Source organism: Acanthochromis polyacanthus, chromosome 16 (genome assembly GCF_021347895.1).
Source record: "Acanthochromis polyacanthus isolate Apoly-LR-REF ecotype Palm Island chromosome 16, KAUST_Apoly_ChrSc, whole genome shotgun sequence".
NCBI lineage: Eukaryota > Metazoa > Chordata > Actinopteri > Pomacentridae > Acanthochromis > Acanthochromis polyacanthus.
Genome location: NC_067128.1, coordinates 10,873,952 through 10,892,093, shown reverse-complemented (window position 1 = coordinate 10,892,093; position 18,142 = coordinate 10,873,952). Strand labels below are relative to the sequence as shown.

Here is an 18,142-nt window from a genome sequence, read left to right as displayed (position 1 = left end):
GTATGTTGTGGTTGTCGAGCTGACTGACAGGTGCAGCGGCTCCACGCTGAGCTGATAGGAGGTCCCTGCTGCATACATGGGCACGCTGCCCAGAATGTGCCACATCAACGCCCCCCTCCCCAGCACCCTATCTGCCATGATAACAAGAGCAGAGACTGAGCCGCATTCCACCAAAGGACGGAGGAGGAGACAAAAACACACACAGCAACACACACGAAACACAACCACGCGTATATTACAAAACTACATGGAGAAACACACCCGCAGAGGCATGAACACACCCCCTCTCCCTCTTACACAAAGGTTTAATACAGTGCAGAGGGAAGTGACTGACTGATAAAGAGGCCTATTGTGTTCTGGAAAACACAGATTAACACTCACGTCGATATATTGTACATACAAGCACACAGACACAAACAAAGACTGTTCAGACTGAAATTACGACAACTAAGAGATTGCATCAAACATGCAAAACATTTAGAAATTAATCTGACTAGGCTTCTGGAGATTTGAAATCCATTTCAGGAAGGTTAAACACAGAATAAACATTCAACATAGACCCCACAAGAGCATGGCAGGATCAGAATTAGACAAAAATTTCATAAACTGTTCATCAAATCAATCCTAAAGTCCTCTACAATCATATAAAGATGTCACACAATTGAAATATAACAGTATCAATCACAGCATGACTGCGATTATGCAGTCTGTTTTTGTCTGTATGTCAGGCAGCAAAATGTGTCTATTCATATGAGTTTGAAGTAAAGTTTTGTTACTTACCTGTGCCCGCTCCACTGCCCCCTCTGTTGTACGCGTGTCTGCTATCCCTTCTCTCAGAGTGGCCAGTCGGGCCTCCAAACCCTCCACCGGACTCTCTACCACCTGGGTGGCTTCCAGACTAGCTAAGGCTGGAACACGACAAGGACGAGGGGAGGTTTGTGGAAAACAGAGGAGAAAAGACAGTTTGAAGTTCAGGTATTACAACTTTTGCAATGGGACTTGATAATCAGGTTTTCTACCACAAGGGGGCAGTGAGCTGGTTGGGATTTCCACAATTATGTATGTGCAGAGGCTTCTGCTTCTTATGCTGTAAGAGGGTTCCAGATGTTTGACTGCATGTTTCTCTATAGGTCTAACTGTGCTACTGTCACAAACTATTTTATATCATATACTTTTACAGCTGTTGTGCCATCAACCCCCATTGCAAAGATTCAAAAGCACCCATTTTTCACAACTTCAGACTTATTTAATCAAGCATGTACATTTCCTTTTGCTTTCATTCTGAGTCTTCTGCTGCTGCTCCTCTTCACAACTGTCTCTTCTGTTCTGCTTCTCTGTGTGTTAATTACCAGGTGATTTAAAGCTTACATAATCTGGCTGCGTTTATATACACAAAGAGCAGAGATGGAGGGTAACTGCAGGGTGGGTATGGGGGTGGTGATAGAGAGGCCCACGCAAGAAGCGAGCGGCTCTCAACCAGAAACAAAATGGTTTTCTTTGGCTTTCATCCAATTCCTCAGAGTCATAAAAGTCCAAGAGGCACAGCAGAACAGACATGAATACACACATACACACCTGGTCAGGAGGGCATTAAAGTCTCCCTTTACACACTCATTTTTGACAGAGTCATGCACGTAAATTCCAGAGGTAAAACAGTGACTGATTTTCAGGACTGCTCTAGGTTTATGTCACGTCCTCAGGCACAGATGGAGCTGGCTCAGAGCTATGATGCTGCGTACAATCGCTCACGCATCCACTCGTGCATCCGTGAGCTTTTGAGGCCATATAAGGGCATCATCTATTACTTGTGGCTGGCCAAGGATTCATATAAAAGCTGATGTCAAATTTACACAGCCCATGTGGAACTAAGCTCTGCTGATCTTAGCCATCGCTCCTTCAATCTCCTTATAAACCTGAGAGCTTCAGAACAAGACCGAAGAGAGAAATAGACCTTTATTTTAAAGGAAGGCTTAAATCTTCTGTCCTACGCCTCTCATAAGAGGAAGTCAGATTCCTTCAAATGCACATGGTACTGTTATTAAAAATGGACCTACATAGAATAGGAAGTCATTTCTGATTTCTCTGCACTGATTTAACACATTATTTAACTACAGCTAAGACAGATTACCTTCATTGACTTCTTGTTCTCTGTTCTGGAGCTGCTGTAGAGTGGAGGCATGATGTGCAGATACAACCACCATGTTGTCTTTTAGAGATGGCACGGCTCCCAGCGATCCTGCCTCTGCAGACAGCTGCTCCAGTTGTGGACTGAAGGCACTGACCTTAGCAAGTCGGGACTGAAAAACACAAGACAAAGGACAAAGATCGTCAAGGTATTTGGAAGGATCAACAAATGTGATCCTTTTGATTACTCCTAAAAGCAAAGACTTCTACATGGATAATGCAGAAAATATTTGCTTTTGCTGTACATTCAGACAGAAAGGGGCAGTTCTTTATTAAAGATGAGGATATTCCATTGGATAGTGACATATAAAGAATAATCCTGGCACCACAGAAAGCAGGTCCTTGATGCCGCTATGATTAGCACTTTTCTTGAATATTGTAATGACGGCTGTTTTTTAATGAAGCAGAAAGATGGAAACATTTGCTTTTCGAATTGTAATCTATTTTGCACAATCCCTGTACAGTAGATGCTTTACATCTACTGTTTCAAAACACTGGAAACTGCACACTCTGCATCAATGAGTCACTTGACAGGTCTGGAAGTAACTGGGTGGAGTCATGCTTTACACTGACAGGTTTTCCCTCCCTGCTCAAAGTAAATTAGCCTCAAACAGAACAACCTTTGCTCCACACCTCAATACACACCAGGAAGGGTTTTATCCATCTTACTCTGTGTACCAAACACCGCTTTACAAGCATATGACTACCTCTTAACTTTATCTACTATATTACTATTTGCTCTCATGTTTGTTGTGAATTATAATCAGCGTTTACAGTGTTTCGTTTCTGCTGTAAACACTGAAGCATTCAGCCTATGCTTGCTAAAAGGGGTACAAGAAGGAATGTATTTAAAAAGAGATCAGATTGAAAGTTAATCTTACTTGACATTCTCCACACAGGTTTCTGAGTTCGACTTCACTGCACTTTTCTACAGGCGAGGTCGAGTCCAGCCACCAGTCCTGCTCCTCCAAGACCCGGTCCAAGTCTGCAAGTTCTACAGAAACTGCTCTGAGCCGGGACTGAGTGTGAACCCGCTCACGGGCTGCCTGCAGCTCTCTTGCACAGACATCCCACTCAGTCTGGACCAGGTCTATGTTTGGCCTCACCAGGTCTGCACTCACACCCTCTATAGAGAGACACAGAGTCAATGGCTCAGTTGCATTTAGCAATTAATTAAGCATTCACTAAATGTGCTGAATACAACATTCCATGTTTCAGTGGATTTTTGCTTGAACAATAGTACATCAGGAAAAATAAAAAAGTGTGTATCAGCCACACCTCCACCAAGAGAAGCTGTGTACACAGCCAACAAAAACAAAACAACAATTAGACCAAGCCAGCTTTGTAAAATACTTTGAATAGCCGTAATGGGTATTGCTGTCAGCTCAGTTAATGTTGTCTGCACTGTACCTGTCGTTCTCTGTGTGGAAACAGACACACATGGAGCAGCAGGTTAAGTGCTCCAGTCCCATGACCAGGACTGTGCAGACAAATGCGTGGAAACAGACATGAGTGGAGCAAAGGGGAAGCAGAGCAGCGCTGCAAAAAAACAGTGTAGACTCTCACACTGAGCTGCAATGAGTGTGCATATGTAAGGTAAATTACTTAAAATATATTTTTTTTAAATCTTAGTTTAGTGGACAGTTTCAGAGGGAGGGACTGACATGCACTGACATGTACCCAGGACCAGACCGGATACCAAAACACAGAAGACAGAATCTCAGATTACAACACACATGGAGGGCATGCCACTATACTTTCTGATAAGGACAATTATGACACTAGGGCTGAAACGATTCCTTAAGTTAGAGTAATCCGATTACTAAAAATACTCCAGGCACAATTCTTTGAATCAAGGCTTCATTTAATGCATTACATACTACACTACAGGTCACTGACGGACAACGGTCAGAGTCCGGACCCAGATGCCATCAGATTTTAAAATTTGACGGGACGCTTCTATTTTAACCGGTGCAGCTTTTTAGCGTTTACGGCTTTTACCAGATCGGAGGACTGAACTACGAAGGTAGTTCAACATATCCAGGCTTCATTTGTGTGAGTCAGCTCAACTAAAACCTCAGAGTTAGCAAGTATGAAGGTGGTTTTCAACTTGCTTTGTTAACTCACAAACAAGAGAGTTTAACACATAATCTAACTCGTTTTCCACACAAAATGTACGGATCGCGAACAGGTTGTTTTAATGGAGAACAATGAGAAACACAAAAAACGCTGCGACTGAAATGATGTACGACGTGAACGTATTTGTTAAATGTATTTATTTGACTGATCAATGCAGTTAATTATTTCTAACAGACAGCCACACAATAAAAGTACCAAACATATTGAAGTGCATGTAGGTCTGACACAGTCTCATAATGAAGGAAATCAGTCTAATTTGTGCCAAATTAAGTGAAACTAAAGTTACTGATTGAATATTCTCTAATAAAAACTAATAAACTGATAAGTTTTCTTATTTGTGTTCTAGAAGCTGCAGTACCAGCAATTTAAACAGACCAAACATAAAATCATATGTATGGGATTTCTGCATCACCAAATAAATACATGTGGGTTCCCATGGCTTTGAGTTTTAGTTGAAAACCCATGTACTATACTATATATGTACAATACTGTATGTGTACAATACACTGCAGATGTCTGTCCGCTTTCTGTAAGGACGGTTATTTCTGTTACACAGCACGCTCACTTCCGTTTTTGATGCTGTAACGCGCATGCAAAGCATGGAATCCGATTACTCGATTAATCGCACAATAATCAATAGAATACTCAAACATAATCAATAGTTGCAGGTTTATACTACACTATCACTGTATCTTCACATAGTAAATAGATGTTTGCTGCTATATTAAGGCATTATCCATGCTAATTCCTGTGTTGTATTGCATCTTCAAGTAGATTATGCATCATGCAGTCTGAATAGGACAGCATGTGTTTTAAGACCAAGCCCCCAGCAAGTTTAATAACACGAGTGGATAAAAAAAAAAAAAAAAAAAATTGAAAACATAACGGATGAGAGAACAGCAGAGATTTGGGAATAAAACAAGAAAAGTTTGGTGTTTAACAAATCTAGCCCAGCTTAGCAGCGCTGCCCCGCTTCTCCTCACTGCCTCCAGAACAGTGTAAGCACATAAAAGTCCTGAGTGCCTTTTCATTTCATTGAGCAGCTATATGAAATCAGCAACCCTGCAGGCTGGCAGATTTTTACTACGCTGTCGACAATGCACAAATATACACAAACACGCGTTTAGATTACTGGCATCTAAAAAGCGAATGACAATAAAAAATTGTAGGCTTGTAAATGCACAGAAAATACCAAGCAGCTGCAGAAAACTAATGAAACTTAGAGGACAGACATAGTCTAACAGGGAAGACTTTTGCTTGGGCCGGTGCTCATGAGCCGTTTAAAAAGCAATACTTAACAGACAGCTCTTAACACAGTGGAGAACATATCTGACAGAACATGGATGATTGGTTTACAATGATTGTTTGGTTTACCGTGCTTCATACCTCTCTCTAGCTGCTCCATCAGGCCTCGGCCCTCCTGGGTCACCTGACTAACTGTGGCTTCTTTTGCTAGGAGTTCCGACTCCAATATCTAAAGAGCAACACATATTTAAGGCAAGGTTTCAAAACATATCCTTTATTTACGCTGAAAATGCTTGTTTTAAACAGACCCTTATGCAGCTTTACCTTTAGAGTTTGCTGCAGGTCTGAGGTGTCAGGTGTAGTCTCAGGATGAGTGGAGGCCAGCGCTTGAGCTGACGTCTTCCATGTTTTCATCCAGCTCAATAGGTCAGAAAGCTTATTTTCAAACCTGGATAACACAGAACACAATGTGTGCATTGGTGTGTGTTTGAGAGGCTTTGATTTTTATACTTTTCTGGCAAGTTCTTACATTCTTCTGACTTCTGCATCTGTCTCCATCAGTCGTTTCTTAGGGGGAGCAGGTGGGGCCAACTCCTGGTCGACAGCTGAAGCAGCTGCAGCCACAGCAACCGTATCCACGACGATCTGTTCTTCCACCTGAGTCATTCCAGCGTCCGTCACAGTTTCCATTACCTGAGCAGTGAGTTGGAGTATTACTGAGAATCACACTGACAGAAATCAACCACAGCAAACACGTCACAAACAAATAAAATGCAGATCAGAGCGCCATCTTTTAAAATTACAGATACACAGAAGCAGAATAATGTGTATCGTACAAGTTAGCCTTGCAATTTTACAGTTTTTACATTTTAAGTACTTCACAAACTCACTTCTTGGACAGCTTGGATGTCCAACTAAATTCAAATGATAAATGATGTGGTTGATAAATTAAACTACAAACTCTTTCTGACAGATGTAGTCATCGTTTCTATTTCTGGGTTGTTTTTCCTACATCTTATTGAATAAAAAAAAAGTTTAGCTCCATTGACTTTACTTCCCTTCCTTCCTTCCTTGTCACTCAAAACTTAAGGTTCCTTTACAAATTAAATCCAATCAGTTTCCAAGCACCTCCTCCTAACTCAAGTATTTAGGGAGCTAACCTGCATTTCATCTCCTTCTAGGTGTTCACAGTGGAGTGTGGCTTTAAAGCTTAAGTATAAAAAAAATAGCTTCTCAAATAATGCCAAAATTGGCTGAATTAAGTCAAAATGAATTCTGGTCTGGTCTCATCTCTGCTTAACCATGCTCTCATGCAAACAGTCAACAACACAGAAAGGAGATGTGAGGAGAGAGGACAAGACAAGGCAAAACCAGAGCAATATATCAAGCATTCCTTGCGCATAATGTGTAAATACATGACACACACCTGGAAGGAGCAATCCTCCAATTTCTGGACCAGGTTGTCCCATCGCTGGGCCAGCTCCTCTGCATCTGCCTCGATCTTGGCTCCTGCCTCAGCACTTTGCAGCAGCACTGTCACATCCTGTCCTGCATCCGACAGCTGGTCCAAAGTTCTCCTCTTTTTTTCCATGTCTTCCTTTAAAATCTAAAGGAGAGTCAAGGGCAAAAACTCAAATGCACGAAGCATGAAAAATTAATAAGTTAAAGACAGTTACTGAACTGCCTGGGAAAGAGTTTCAGATTTATTGTTCAGTTTAACCCCGAGCAGATTCTAGGCATTTCTTTGGCCCTGTCCAATTGTTAGTCACTTAATATTCAAAAATGTCTTTTCTGGAATAAAGGAAAGTTAAAATGGCAGACACACAGAAAAAAAGAACAAACTGTAGTTGCATTTCTTTCACTATTCATTTTACAATTTAAAAAAAACAAAACATTTTCTCAACATGTCCACAGGTGTTAGCAATACTGAAGAATTATGGCTCTACATCACATAGATCATTTACAACTTAGTTTTACTTCTACAAACCAGCTGTTTTTCCACACTATGTGTTTAATTCTAGCAACATATTTCACCATGGAGAATGTATCTTCCTTATCTTTAATATCCCTGTTTATTTATCTTTTAAAGACAGCATGTTTTTCAAACCTGCCAGCAGGTTTTGGGGTTCAGAGAGTTTATTTTCAGTAAGAACACTGTGATGACATTTACCACATTAGCAACAAGCATTTACAACATATTACAGAGCAAATGCTACAATAGCAGCACAGCAACTATCAAAAACAGCCCTTCTACTTACTGCTAATCGGCGCACATTTGCATTCATTTCACTGGAGTCTTTAAAGTTGCTCGTCTGTACTTCACTCAAGGTCTCCTCTTTTTCAGCCAGCCACTCTTTAAACAAACCCTGCAGAAGAGGTGAGGAATCAGATTTAATTTCAACTACCCAGCAAGCAATATCAACAGAACTTTTGTTTTCAGTTTAACACTTAAATTCAAAGACAACTACATCAGTATCATGTTCCAGGGTTCTGTAAGGATTTTAAAATGAGGATTTGAGTCTAAGTTTCTATTAAAGTAAGAACAAAAGACCTGAAAGAAGAAAGATTCACTTTACACTGAAAGGAATTTTGCCCTTAACCCTCCATGTCTTACAAAAGCGATTAGTTTTAAAACTGTAAATGACATTTTGACTTTTTTCTGCATTTAAATATACTTTGGAGTCTTTCAGGAGTGAATTCATTCATTCTAACTGGCTGTTCACTTGGAAGGACGAATGAAAACTGTATCTGGTAGAAGACAGGACAGCAAAATATCCTACCTGATCTGATATAAGCTGTTGCCAAACCATAAAGACTTCCTGCAGTTTGTGCCACCTTTCTTCTGTCCAGCGGCACACAGCTGCCCAGCGTTCACCCAAAGACTGAATCCAAGATAACAAAAATGAAATCAAGCAGCAACTGTGTGGTAAAGATCTTTTTTACCCAGAGACAGATAAACTATTTACAGGCACATAATCCAAACAAAACCAAGACAGAAGTTGCGATGAGAGTAAAGACAACACAAAAAGCACAGTAAAGTACTAAAACACCTGCCTACACACAGAGTAAACACAGAAGGTACACAGAATTAATCAGAAAAACGTGTAGGTAATTATACCCACAGTAATAGGATTCCGCTTTATTTTTCAGTTTCCTGTCGCTTGGCAAACTTAACACATTTCCATTCTATGGTGAAAAGGTATAATAGTTCAGTGAGCCGTAAAAAAACCAGTCTGTGTCCTCTAGTATAACTATGAACTAAACAGCAGGCATCTCTCTATACTAGAAAGACAGGCTATTAAATGAGGACAAGTAAAAAGTCAGCTACCAATGTTAAGGTGATATTGGTGTAGTTTCAGCCTTCATTCACATTAGTCTGCTCACTAAGAAGACCTGCGTTTGAATTTCTTTGCCGTATACAGAATTAACTGTAGCACATGATTTACAGCATGTATTAGAAGAAGATCCCCCAGATTGACAAAGAATATCAGAAAAACAAATTAACTGATGGTCAAATTACTTGTAGTTGCTCCTCCAGGGCAGCAGTGGCGCTCTCCCCACTGTTCTCGTCCACCACGACCACCATGTGCGTCAGAGAGTTGACCTTTACCTGCTCCGCCTCCAGGTCATTCTGAAGTTCCTGAGCAGAAAAAGTGAATATAGCATTGGTCACATATTACCCATTAACCGAGCTTCATGAAGACAGTCCATGACTCATGAAAGATAAGGATCAAACATGTGCTATAAACTTGAGAAACATGTTTGCCTGTTTAGTGTTTTTGAGATCTCGTCTAGATTAAGTCAATTACCAGTTCTACTTTCACTGAATTCAAGCAACAAAAGCATTTCAACATAAGCTGTTTGAATGTGAAACCATTTACTTTGTGCTGTTCTATCCTTTCTTTGTAGATTTCAAGGTCTTTAGCTGCAGGTTCTATCTCTATCCTTCTGATTCGCTCCTCCGTCTGCGTCAGCCAATCAGACAGCTGTTGTAACTGCTGTTGCTGAAGATCCATCAGTACTTCATGGAGCCTGGAGCAGAAGAAAACAAGGACAGAAAGACAGCAGCATAGAGGTAGAAAGGACATGAAAGCCATCAGTGTAATAAACTTTAACGTACAACAGCCTGTTCAGTTGGTTTTTAACTGCTGCAACACAGTAGCGCAAACACTGGAATGACTCACAGTGCTGTACACAGACTCCACAGTCAATGAGTCACACACAAGCACACAGCTTAAATCAGGGTCAAATGCTGTAGTGAACATCTTGAAAATGATTTATGAAGGACTGTGCAGTTGTGTGTGTGTATTTTAAAGCATCATAAACCTTGACACAGACTGAGGGTTAGACTTGGTAGGCCTTGGAAGACTCGAGGCTTACCAGGTGTCACCTTTGTGTAACTTGCAGCCTTGTACATTTTTCACAGGAAAAACTCAAACATTTGATCTGAACTGTGACACTCAGAAATGACTTCTAGTGGACATGTTTGCGGCACTGCACACTACACTGTCTTCAAAGATGTTCCAGTTTAAAGCTCAAACTAACCCCAAAATGGAAATGGCTTTCAGTTGTTTCCAGCAGAAATGAAATGCATCAAAAAAGTGACATTTCCAGATTGAAAACAAAAAATAGCAACAGCATTTGAACACCTTTAAAGCGCTAAAGCAGGTGTGCCCATCTACCTGGCCTGGCGGTCCATGCTGGCTACTCGCAGGTTCTCCCAGCGGGAGTTGAGGAGGCTCATCTGCTCCCGGATTTCTTCTTCTTCTTCTTCTGTCAGGTTGCCCTGGGCGATCAGTTGGTTTCCTGCTTGCAGCACATTACCCACACTGCTCTGATGTGCCGTCAGCTCCATCATAAAGGCCTAATAAGGAAAGAGGGAAAATGGATATAATCGTAAAAAAAATAACTGCAAGTCTAACAATGAAACTCATAATTTGGTTTTTAAGTTGTATCCTGGAAACAAAGCATTAATGGGGAAAAAAAGAAACACACACACACACACAAGACTGCAAAGTCAAAGAAAGAAGCCCACTATATAACCCCTGTGTATAACCACATAGCTTGAAAACACGAGCATCTTGATCCAGATTATCCCAACATGGAAGCTAAAAAATAAAATGCCTATAATTTGAGGTTCCTTACTAGCAATTAGCACCCACGTGTTAAAGACATGGATGTTAGTCTTTGCACTTCTCTTTTCACCAGGTACGACACCCAGCAGACTACCCGACATCATTTCTGCATATTTGTGTTTGCAAATGCATCCTTGTATTCTTTAAAAAAGACTGAGCACAAACTGAAGAGACTGTCAAGTGGCAAACTGAGGGAAATTGTCAAACGGAAGTGGAAGAAAGAAATGTTCAAAAAGAAACACGAGCAAATACCGTTTGGTTGCTTTTTAACACAGAAATCCTGCTTTAATTTCACTCCAACAACTGAAAGGGAGACCAGTGAATTGAGTTATTGTCCGTCTCCGTGAACTCTCTGGATGAGTAAGCATTTTTCACTGCACTTCTGAGCAATTTGTTTTTGATGAGGCTTTGCTGGCAAAACTGGAGTAAGTAGGGAAACAATAAGGCTGAAAACAAACTGGATTGATTTTCTAGACCTCCTGAAAAGCCTGGCTGGTAAAGAGGCTTTGGATCGCGTTGCTCTACGTCTCACTACCAGTTTTCTGCTTTGACCTGGATTCCAGACATTCAACTTCACAAAGATTCACATTTCAGCCAAGGGAATCCAGCCAAAGCCCCTTTACACACAAGCACAGGCACAAACCTTGCAACTACGCCTTGTCAAGCAAGCAAGCAAGCAAGCTCTGTGCCAGGGCACCGTGGAGCGCTGTGCGCCACTGTTCTCAGCAGAATTCCTGGCATTCCCAACATGTACAGAGCACGTACTGCTGGTTGTGGGAAGCCTCGATTTGTCTCAATGGACAGTGACAGTTTTAAGGGGGGAAAAAAAATCGTGTGCAAGTCAATAACATCTGTAACGTTTTAATACTCTGAACCTCAAAGCCTGCCAGTCAGACGTCTTAAAAATTGACTGAATTAAAGCATTTATCAGAGGCACAACAGAAAGAATTTACAGGTTTTGAACTTTGATATTCCTTGAACTTAAGTGCGGCATGCAGTTCTATCAGAAAAATGCAATATTTATTCAAAATCACTTTATTATGCATACGTCATTAAAAAAATTGGCAAAAAACTTGTCTCCCTAACAGATTTTGCCAAAATAAATAAATGTGTGCTCCTCCTGAACTGCAGACTGTGTTGACACGGAGCAGAGACCAGACAAGTATGAAAACTATTTCAAACTAAGTGATAGAGTATCTACAGTCATAATGTTTTCGTGGGGCATGGTGTGTTGAAAAACTGTTGTACATATTGTTTACAGATTTTTTTCCTGCTTTTGTTTGGAGCCAAAGAAATTCAACTTTTTTTTTCCTTTTTAATGATTTATAGTATTCTAACCGCGTCATCCTGCACAAAGGGCATTTTTCTGTTCTGTCTGCTCACAGCCGTTGTTGTGCTTTTTCCACAGAGGTACAAGACTTTATATTGCACTGAAATGAGGCCACAGTGAGGAAAAATGTGACAGGACCAAATAAACACCCAGAAAATGCCTGGGGGTTCAGAGGGTTACATCCGTGATCATTTGTCTTATAAATGCCCCTTTACGATCTGTGTGATCTGATATAGTGTTTTATGTTTTACAATTTCAGAAATCAAAGATGCATTACTCACACCATAAAAAACCCAGTCCTACAAACAAATCCAAAGGACCGTGAACTGTTTTCCTCCTGTGTCGGTGCACGCTTGCCTGCCCAAAGCCAACCTGTACGTTTACTCGTACCTCATGTGTGTGGAACTGTTCTTTGACTTCTTCCACATCGTCCGACACTTCATCCTGAATGTGGAGGGCATCTTCAGCCGACAGCAGCCAAGTAAGAACCTCCTCCAACGTCGTCTGGTAGCTGTCAAGGTCCACCTCCTGGAAGCTGCCCTCCATCTCCCCCTCGGTCTCGGTCAGAGTGCTGGGGGTTTCAGGACGGGGGCTGCTCCCCGCCTCCTCCATCTGCACATTCTAACAAACATGAGGCAAAGAATGAAGGCATGGGTTGACTTTGTTGAACACAGACAGGCAGAATGTAACAAGAGGAATCTAGTGTCTCTTAATCATTCTACAGGGTAAAATCTACTGTAAGAAAAAGGGAGTTTTTTGATTCCCTGATGTGCCTCATGACAAAACTGACAATCTAAAGCTCTCAGGACAATGATCTCTATGAAATATGGCCATGCCCAAAACCTCCATTTGTCCTTTGTACTCTGAATTTCATTTTTGCACATCAACTGGCAAGTTTTAAAATAGACCCAGACATCTAGGAGGGGCTTGGTGCTGCTCTCGAAACAACTGCGGGCCCATTATGGGATGCTGGGAGGTGCCCCTGGCACACTGGGCAGGTCAATCCTAATTTTAGGAATAGCAGTGAGCTTGAAACAGAGTGGTAACCAGGATAAAGTTGGGTGTACAGTTAGGGAGATGGATGGTACAGTCTCAAAGGAGAAACACAAGGACATGACTGGGATGATACTTAAAATGCTTGAAGGATAAGAGGACAAACCTGTTTGGATAAAATATTAGAAAACATTCCAGCTGTGAGTGAAAATGCAACAGTTTCATTGAACTTTATCGTTTCTAATTCGACTACCATAAAGAAAGCTGCTAAAATTGAACAACTTCTCAAGTATAAATTCTATAAAACAGCTATCACACACTACATGGTCACTTGGTTATATACAGTACACACAAACTATTACAGTTTTCCGTTTTTGTAAAGGAAATACAGGAAAGAGCTTGACAAGTCTGTCTGGAGCCGCACTAAACAAGAGATAAAATCTCTGCAGTGGCACCCATGCCAAGTCAAGATGGCATAAATGCTAATGGGTGTGTAGGAACTGGTACAGCAACAAGTCAATCAGGCCTTTGTCTTCCGGGCTTCGACTACACAGTGGCAAAGCCTGTGCAGGAAGCTCAGGAAAGGTCACCTGCTGAAAATATTCAATGACCTTTTGGATATTTGGGAATAAGTCATGAAAGCACTGGAGGCCCTCATGTTATACCAGTGTTGACTGACAGAGAAGGAGCAACAGGGAGAGGAACAAAGACGAAAAGAGAGAAAGCTGTAGCCTTGGTCTATTCATTGACTCGAATGGCTGCAAAATAGCTGTGGTCTGGCTCAACAGAACATTTTATTATCACCAGATGATTTGCTCAACTCAGTGCCTGCATTCATCACTTCAGCAGTTAGAATCATGGAGCAAATAAGGCTTTACAAAGAATACACCAGCGCTCTTATAATCAGTGATACTACAATATGAAAGGTGGTAATGGAAAAACATCACATTAAATGTCAAGCTGAAGTTATCATCAAAATCAAAAATATCTAAACGCAGCTTTCAAGACACCTAAACAATATGATGAGCCCTTACTGTGAACCTGAAGCTGAACACAGCCATCAGAAACAAAGAGCCTTTATTGCTCCTCCACTCGGTCTCACTACCAGCAGTATTACGCATCACTTCCTATGTGGAGAGAAAGTGTGCCAGGAAAGTAAACCCCTTGTTGGACCAATCAGAACACTATTTAAAAAGACTTTTCCAACACTCGTTCCAGGCCGTGTGAAGTATGTGCCCATGGGCAATAAAAACTTAAGAGGTGGTTTCAGGATTTTCTGACTTCTGACTAAAACCTCCAAAAAGAGCTGCCCCAGGGCTGCATGCGATTAAACGCCGCTGAGAGGGGCTGAGAAGCAAACTAATATGGCTTAAGTGCACACATAAATTCTAATCGGTTTGATAAAGTTAGGAAATACAGTACAGGCTAGCTATCACAAGTTCATAAAACAGAAGGGAGTTGCATTTAAATCAAGCTGACAAGTGTGCACAGATGCTTAACATTAAACTGTATCAGTAGGTGCTTATCAGTCACAAACTAAAGCTAGCACTAGCACGTTGAGCTGAACAGTGAAATAACCTTCCCTGTCAACTTTCTGCAGGCACTCCCATTCTCACCAATTTATTCCCCCATTTCCTTCCACCCCCTTTACAGCCCGGTGTTTCCAGCATGCAGCTCGGCCTGTTGGATAATGTCAGAGGGGTGAGTCATGGCTCTGCTCCCTATTTGCTCGTGCCTGCTGTGCTTTTCATGAGCGGTGCTGGAGAGAACGAAGGAGACTGCTTTTTCAGAGTGGGAGTGACTCACTCCATCTGGCAACGCACAATAAGACGCTTCACAACACTCCAAACGCTCGCACACGTCAATTTCTGTGGCCTGAAAACGAGATGTTATCGGAAACGAAGCACAGCAGCAAAGTTGAAGCAGTTATGAGTTGAGTTTGTTTCTTTTAACATGTCCTGCTTTTCAGTTGTGTTTAAAAGTAGCTGGACTATCATGTTTCCATTCATAGAAAAAGATAACAGTTTGTTGACATAAACACAGAGAAAGGGGATTCTACAGTGAGGAAGACACACCAGCTGCTCTCAAGTGCTGTGTCCCTACTGAAAAAACCCTATCATGGGGGATTAAAGAGATTGCATTAAACGTTTGGGTTTTAGGGCTCTAACACAACTTAAATGCTGCAGTCTGTATATAAATTACACTTGTCAGGTTAGCCTAGCTCATACAGCTTTTCATATGGCAAAAGGCTGAAAGAGACAGAGGCAGACTGATGCAGCCAAAGGTGGGTGCTGTGTTCATCTCTGCACATATACTATACAATCCTCATAAACACAGTGCTTGAGTCTGTGATAATGTTCTTTGTGCATGCATAGTTCTGTAATCATGTAGAGCAATGCTAACTTTTGATTTCTTTTGGACTGTAATAGTTTAGAGGCATTTGAAGAACTGAAGTTGCTCTAATAAGTAAAGAAAGTCTATCTTAGGTTTACATAAGCTCAGACACTGAGAAGTGGCTCCAAATTTACAAGAACCAGCTATTTGTGAGGGAAAACACTCTTGAAGTTTGAACCAGCTCTGCTTCAGTCAGCATTGCTGCGTACCAGCTGTGGATTTTTTTAAACTTTGAGCATAAAAGAGCACCATGGATTTTGTTGGAAAACAGATGCAACTATCTCAAGTGAGCGCCCTTTTGTGAGAGAGATTTGGAGAATAGTACAGTCTGAACCCACATGTCTCACCTACTCTGGTCCTAAATGGAGAAGTATTATATCACTTGAAGAAACAGCTGTACTGTGTATTTTACCTGGGCACCGAGCCTTGGCCCCGAGTCCTCGGCCTCCACTTTGTATTTACGGGGCAGGGTCTCCACCTCTCTGATAGCCTCCATGCTCACGTCTTTGGGCAGCACGGCGAAAAGCGACGTTATGTACATGATGATGGACTTCTTATCTGGTAACTGCACTGCCACATCTAGGAGAGAGAGAGCAAGACAGTGGGAGGGAGATGGACAAAGGGCAGAAAGATCAGAGATACAAATTGAGCATGAGAGGCAAGAGGGAGAAAGTGGGGGATAAAGAGGTGAAAATTGCATGAGAAGGAAAGGAGCGTGGCAGATAAAGTGAGATAGCAGTTAAGGATGACAGGAGGAGATTAAATGGGAAGGAAGGGTAAGCAGGGAGACAAAACGGCAGGTTAAAACAAGTCGTGCTAATCACATACGGCTTTGATACGGGTCAGGTGCAACTGCCCCTCAGTCGTGAGATAAAAACAAGTGTCTGGATTTAGACAGCTCAAGTGCATGCATTCAGCTTCTTATAGATCTCCAGCCAAAGGAAACATGAAGGTATCTGCTGCACTGAGTTTATCCAACTGCTGGCAAGACATAAAGGTGGGATTCAGGAACAGACTGTTTTAATATGGAGGAATTTTAGACAGTCAAATATATGTCTGTGCATATCCAACTTTTAGTTTTTGCAACTATTATGAAAAGCAGTTGTCTATTGTAACCAGTTCAGATATTTTCCACCATTAAATGAACCTTTCAACCCCAAAACCTACCAACAAGTTTGAAATTACAGCATTTATCACATCCAGAAACTGTAAAAGCACACAGATTCATCTGATTTTTAACGTTCTGAAGATTAGTGAACTAATCTTAGGTGACGTCCACTGAAAAACGAATCAAAACGAAGCCTAAAATCAGGATATTCCATAAAATAGCTTCATTTTACATGCTTTATTAAAAAAATTCTCCAATATAAACTGTTCACATTAAACAGTTTCTGCATTCAGATTAGATATGAGACATGTATGTAAACATTAGTAAAATATATATTTAACAATTTTTTTTAATACTGGTATTTACAGTTTAAAAAACCAAAACGCTAATTTAAAAAATGATAAATTTCTGGGCACCCCTGTAGCTCAATAGGTTGAACAGGCAACCCATAAACAGGAGCTATAGTCCCTTATCTATCCCATGGCCATTTGCTGCATGTCTTTACCACATTTTCTGTCTCTCTCTAAACTGTGTACAATATTAAACACAAAAAGGCCAAAAAAAATAACTTGACAAAACAGCTTCCTTCTTTTCCTTTTTATGATTTATGGCATAATCCTTGTGTTATAATGCCCAAAATATATTTTACTACTGCTAATCATGGTGCCGGACTTTATAATATTGTGAAACATGAGCAAACAGTGAATAAAAATGGGGCAGGAGCAGAAAATACCCAACATGTTTGCCTATATTTTTAATCGGCTGACATTACTTGGCAGAAACCCATTTTCACTTCCACATAAAAAACGGCAACTCAAATTGACCGTGAATCAACATTGAAAAGCAATAAAAGGAAAAAAACCTCAGAGGGGTGGATATTTTTCCTGTATATTTTCAATGTGAGAATGTGGTCAAAATCTCTCAGAACATTTGTACCTTCTGGATCCAGTAGCTTCTCGATTGCAAGCTGGTCTTTGGCTACAGTGAAGGCATGGTCCAGTCTCTCCACAGGGCTCAGTCTGACCACCTGATCCCAGCTGAATGCATTTGGCCTGAACACACACACAGAGCAATAAGAGAAACAGTGTTCAATATGGTTAAGTACGAGAGAGATGATAAATCGCACACATCTGCACAACCATAAGCATTTCTCCAGGGGTCATTTCTGCTCAAATACATCAGAAAACGGATAAAACACTGAAATATTATCTAGAAAACTCATTACTTCTGTTGATATCAACACAGTGCTTTAAAGAGGACATCCTAATTGAGAAATAAGCTCCTAAATGTTTGAAATTTGCTCACTGTATACGCTGTGTACAGACACCACTCGTCCCTGAGCGGTGCAGGGGAGGACTTGTGTTGAGGCCAGTTGGGTGAGGAATGTGTGTGTTCAGTGATCCACCTAAAGCCTAGGCCCAGGTCTAAACCAACAATGGCCTTTCTCACAACTCACAATCCTGTTTGGGTGTGTGAGCATGTCACTAGTAAGAACAAGGGGTTACAGAATGAGGGGGGGGAAAACACCCCTGTCACTTCTCTCCCTCTCTTTCTTTCACATACAACAGTGTGGGCACACACACCGAGCATGAGCAAACAGTGACATGGCAGGCA

General features: G+C 41.2%; 1 protein-coding gene across 1 annotated transcript in view; it reads right to left on the bottom strand.

Annotated features, from left to right (window-relative positions):
* The window catches only part of LOC110953978 (dystrophin), a 197,865-nt gene that overhangs the window by 177,443 nt on the left and 2,280 nt on the right, over positions 1 to 18,142 (bottom strand). The window contains 15 exon segments of the mRNA XM_022198233.2: positions 781 to 908; positions 2,129 to 2,297; positions 3,066 to 3,310; positions 5,710 to 5,797; positions 5,893 to 6,016; positions 6,098 to 6,261; positions 6,995 to 7,174; positions 7,827 to 7,934; positions 8,349 to 8,450; positions 9,089 to 9,208; positions 9,450 to 9,600; positions 10,251 to 10,432; positions 12,424 to 12,654; positions 15,833 to 15,999; positions 17,465 to 17,580. Of these exon segments, the coding sequence (XP_022053925.2) occupies positions 781 to 908; positions 2,129 to 2,297; positions 3,066 to 3,310; positions 5,710 to 5,797; positions 5,893 to 6,016; positions 6,098 to 6,261; positions 6,995 to 7,174; positions 7,827 to 7,934; positions 8,349 to 8,450; positions 9,089 to 9,208; positions 9,450 to 9,600; positions 10,251 to 10,432; positions 12,424 to 12,654; positions 15,833 to 15,999; positions 17,465 to 17,580 (2,275 nt within the window).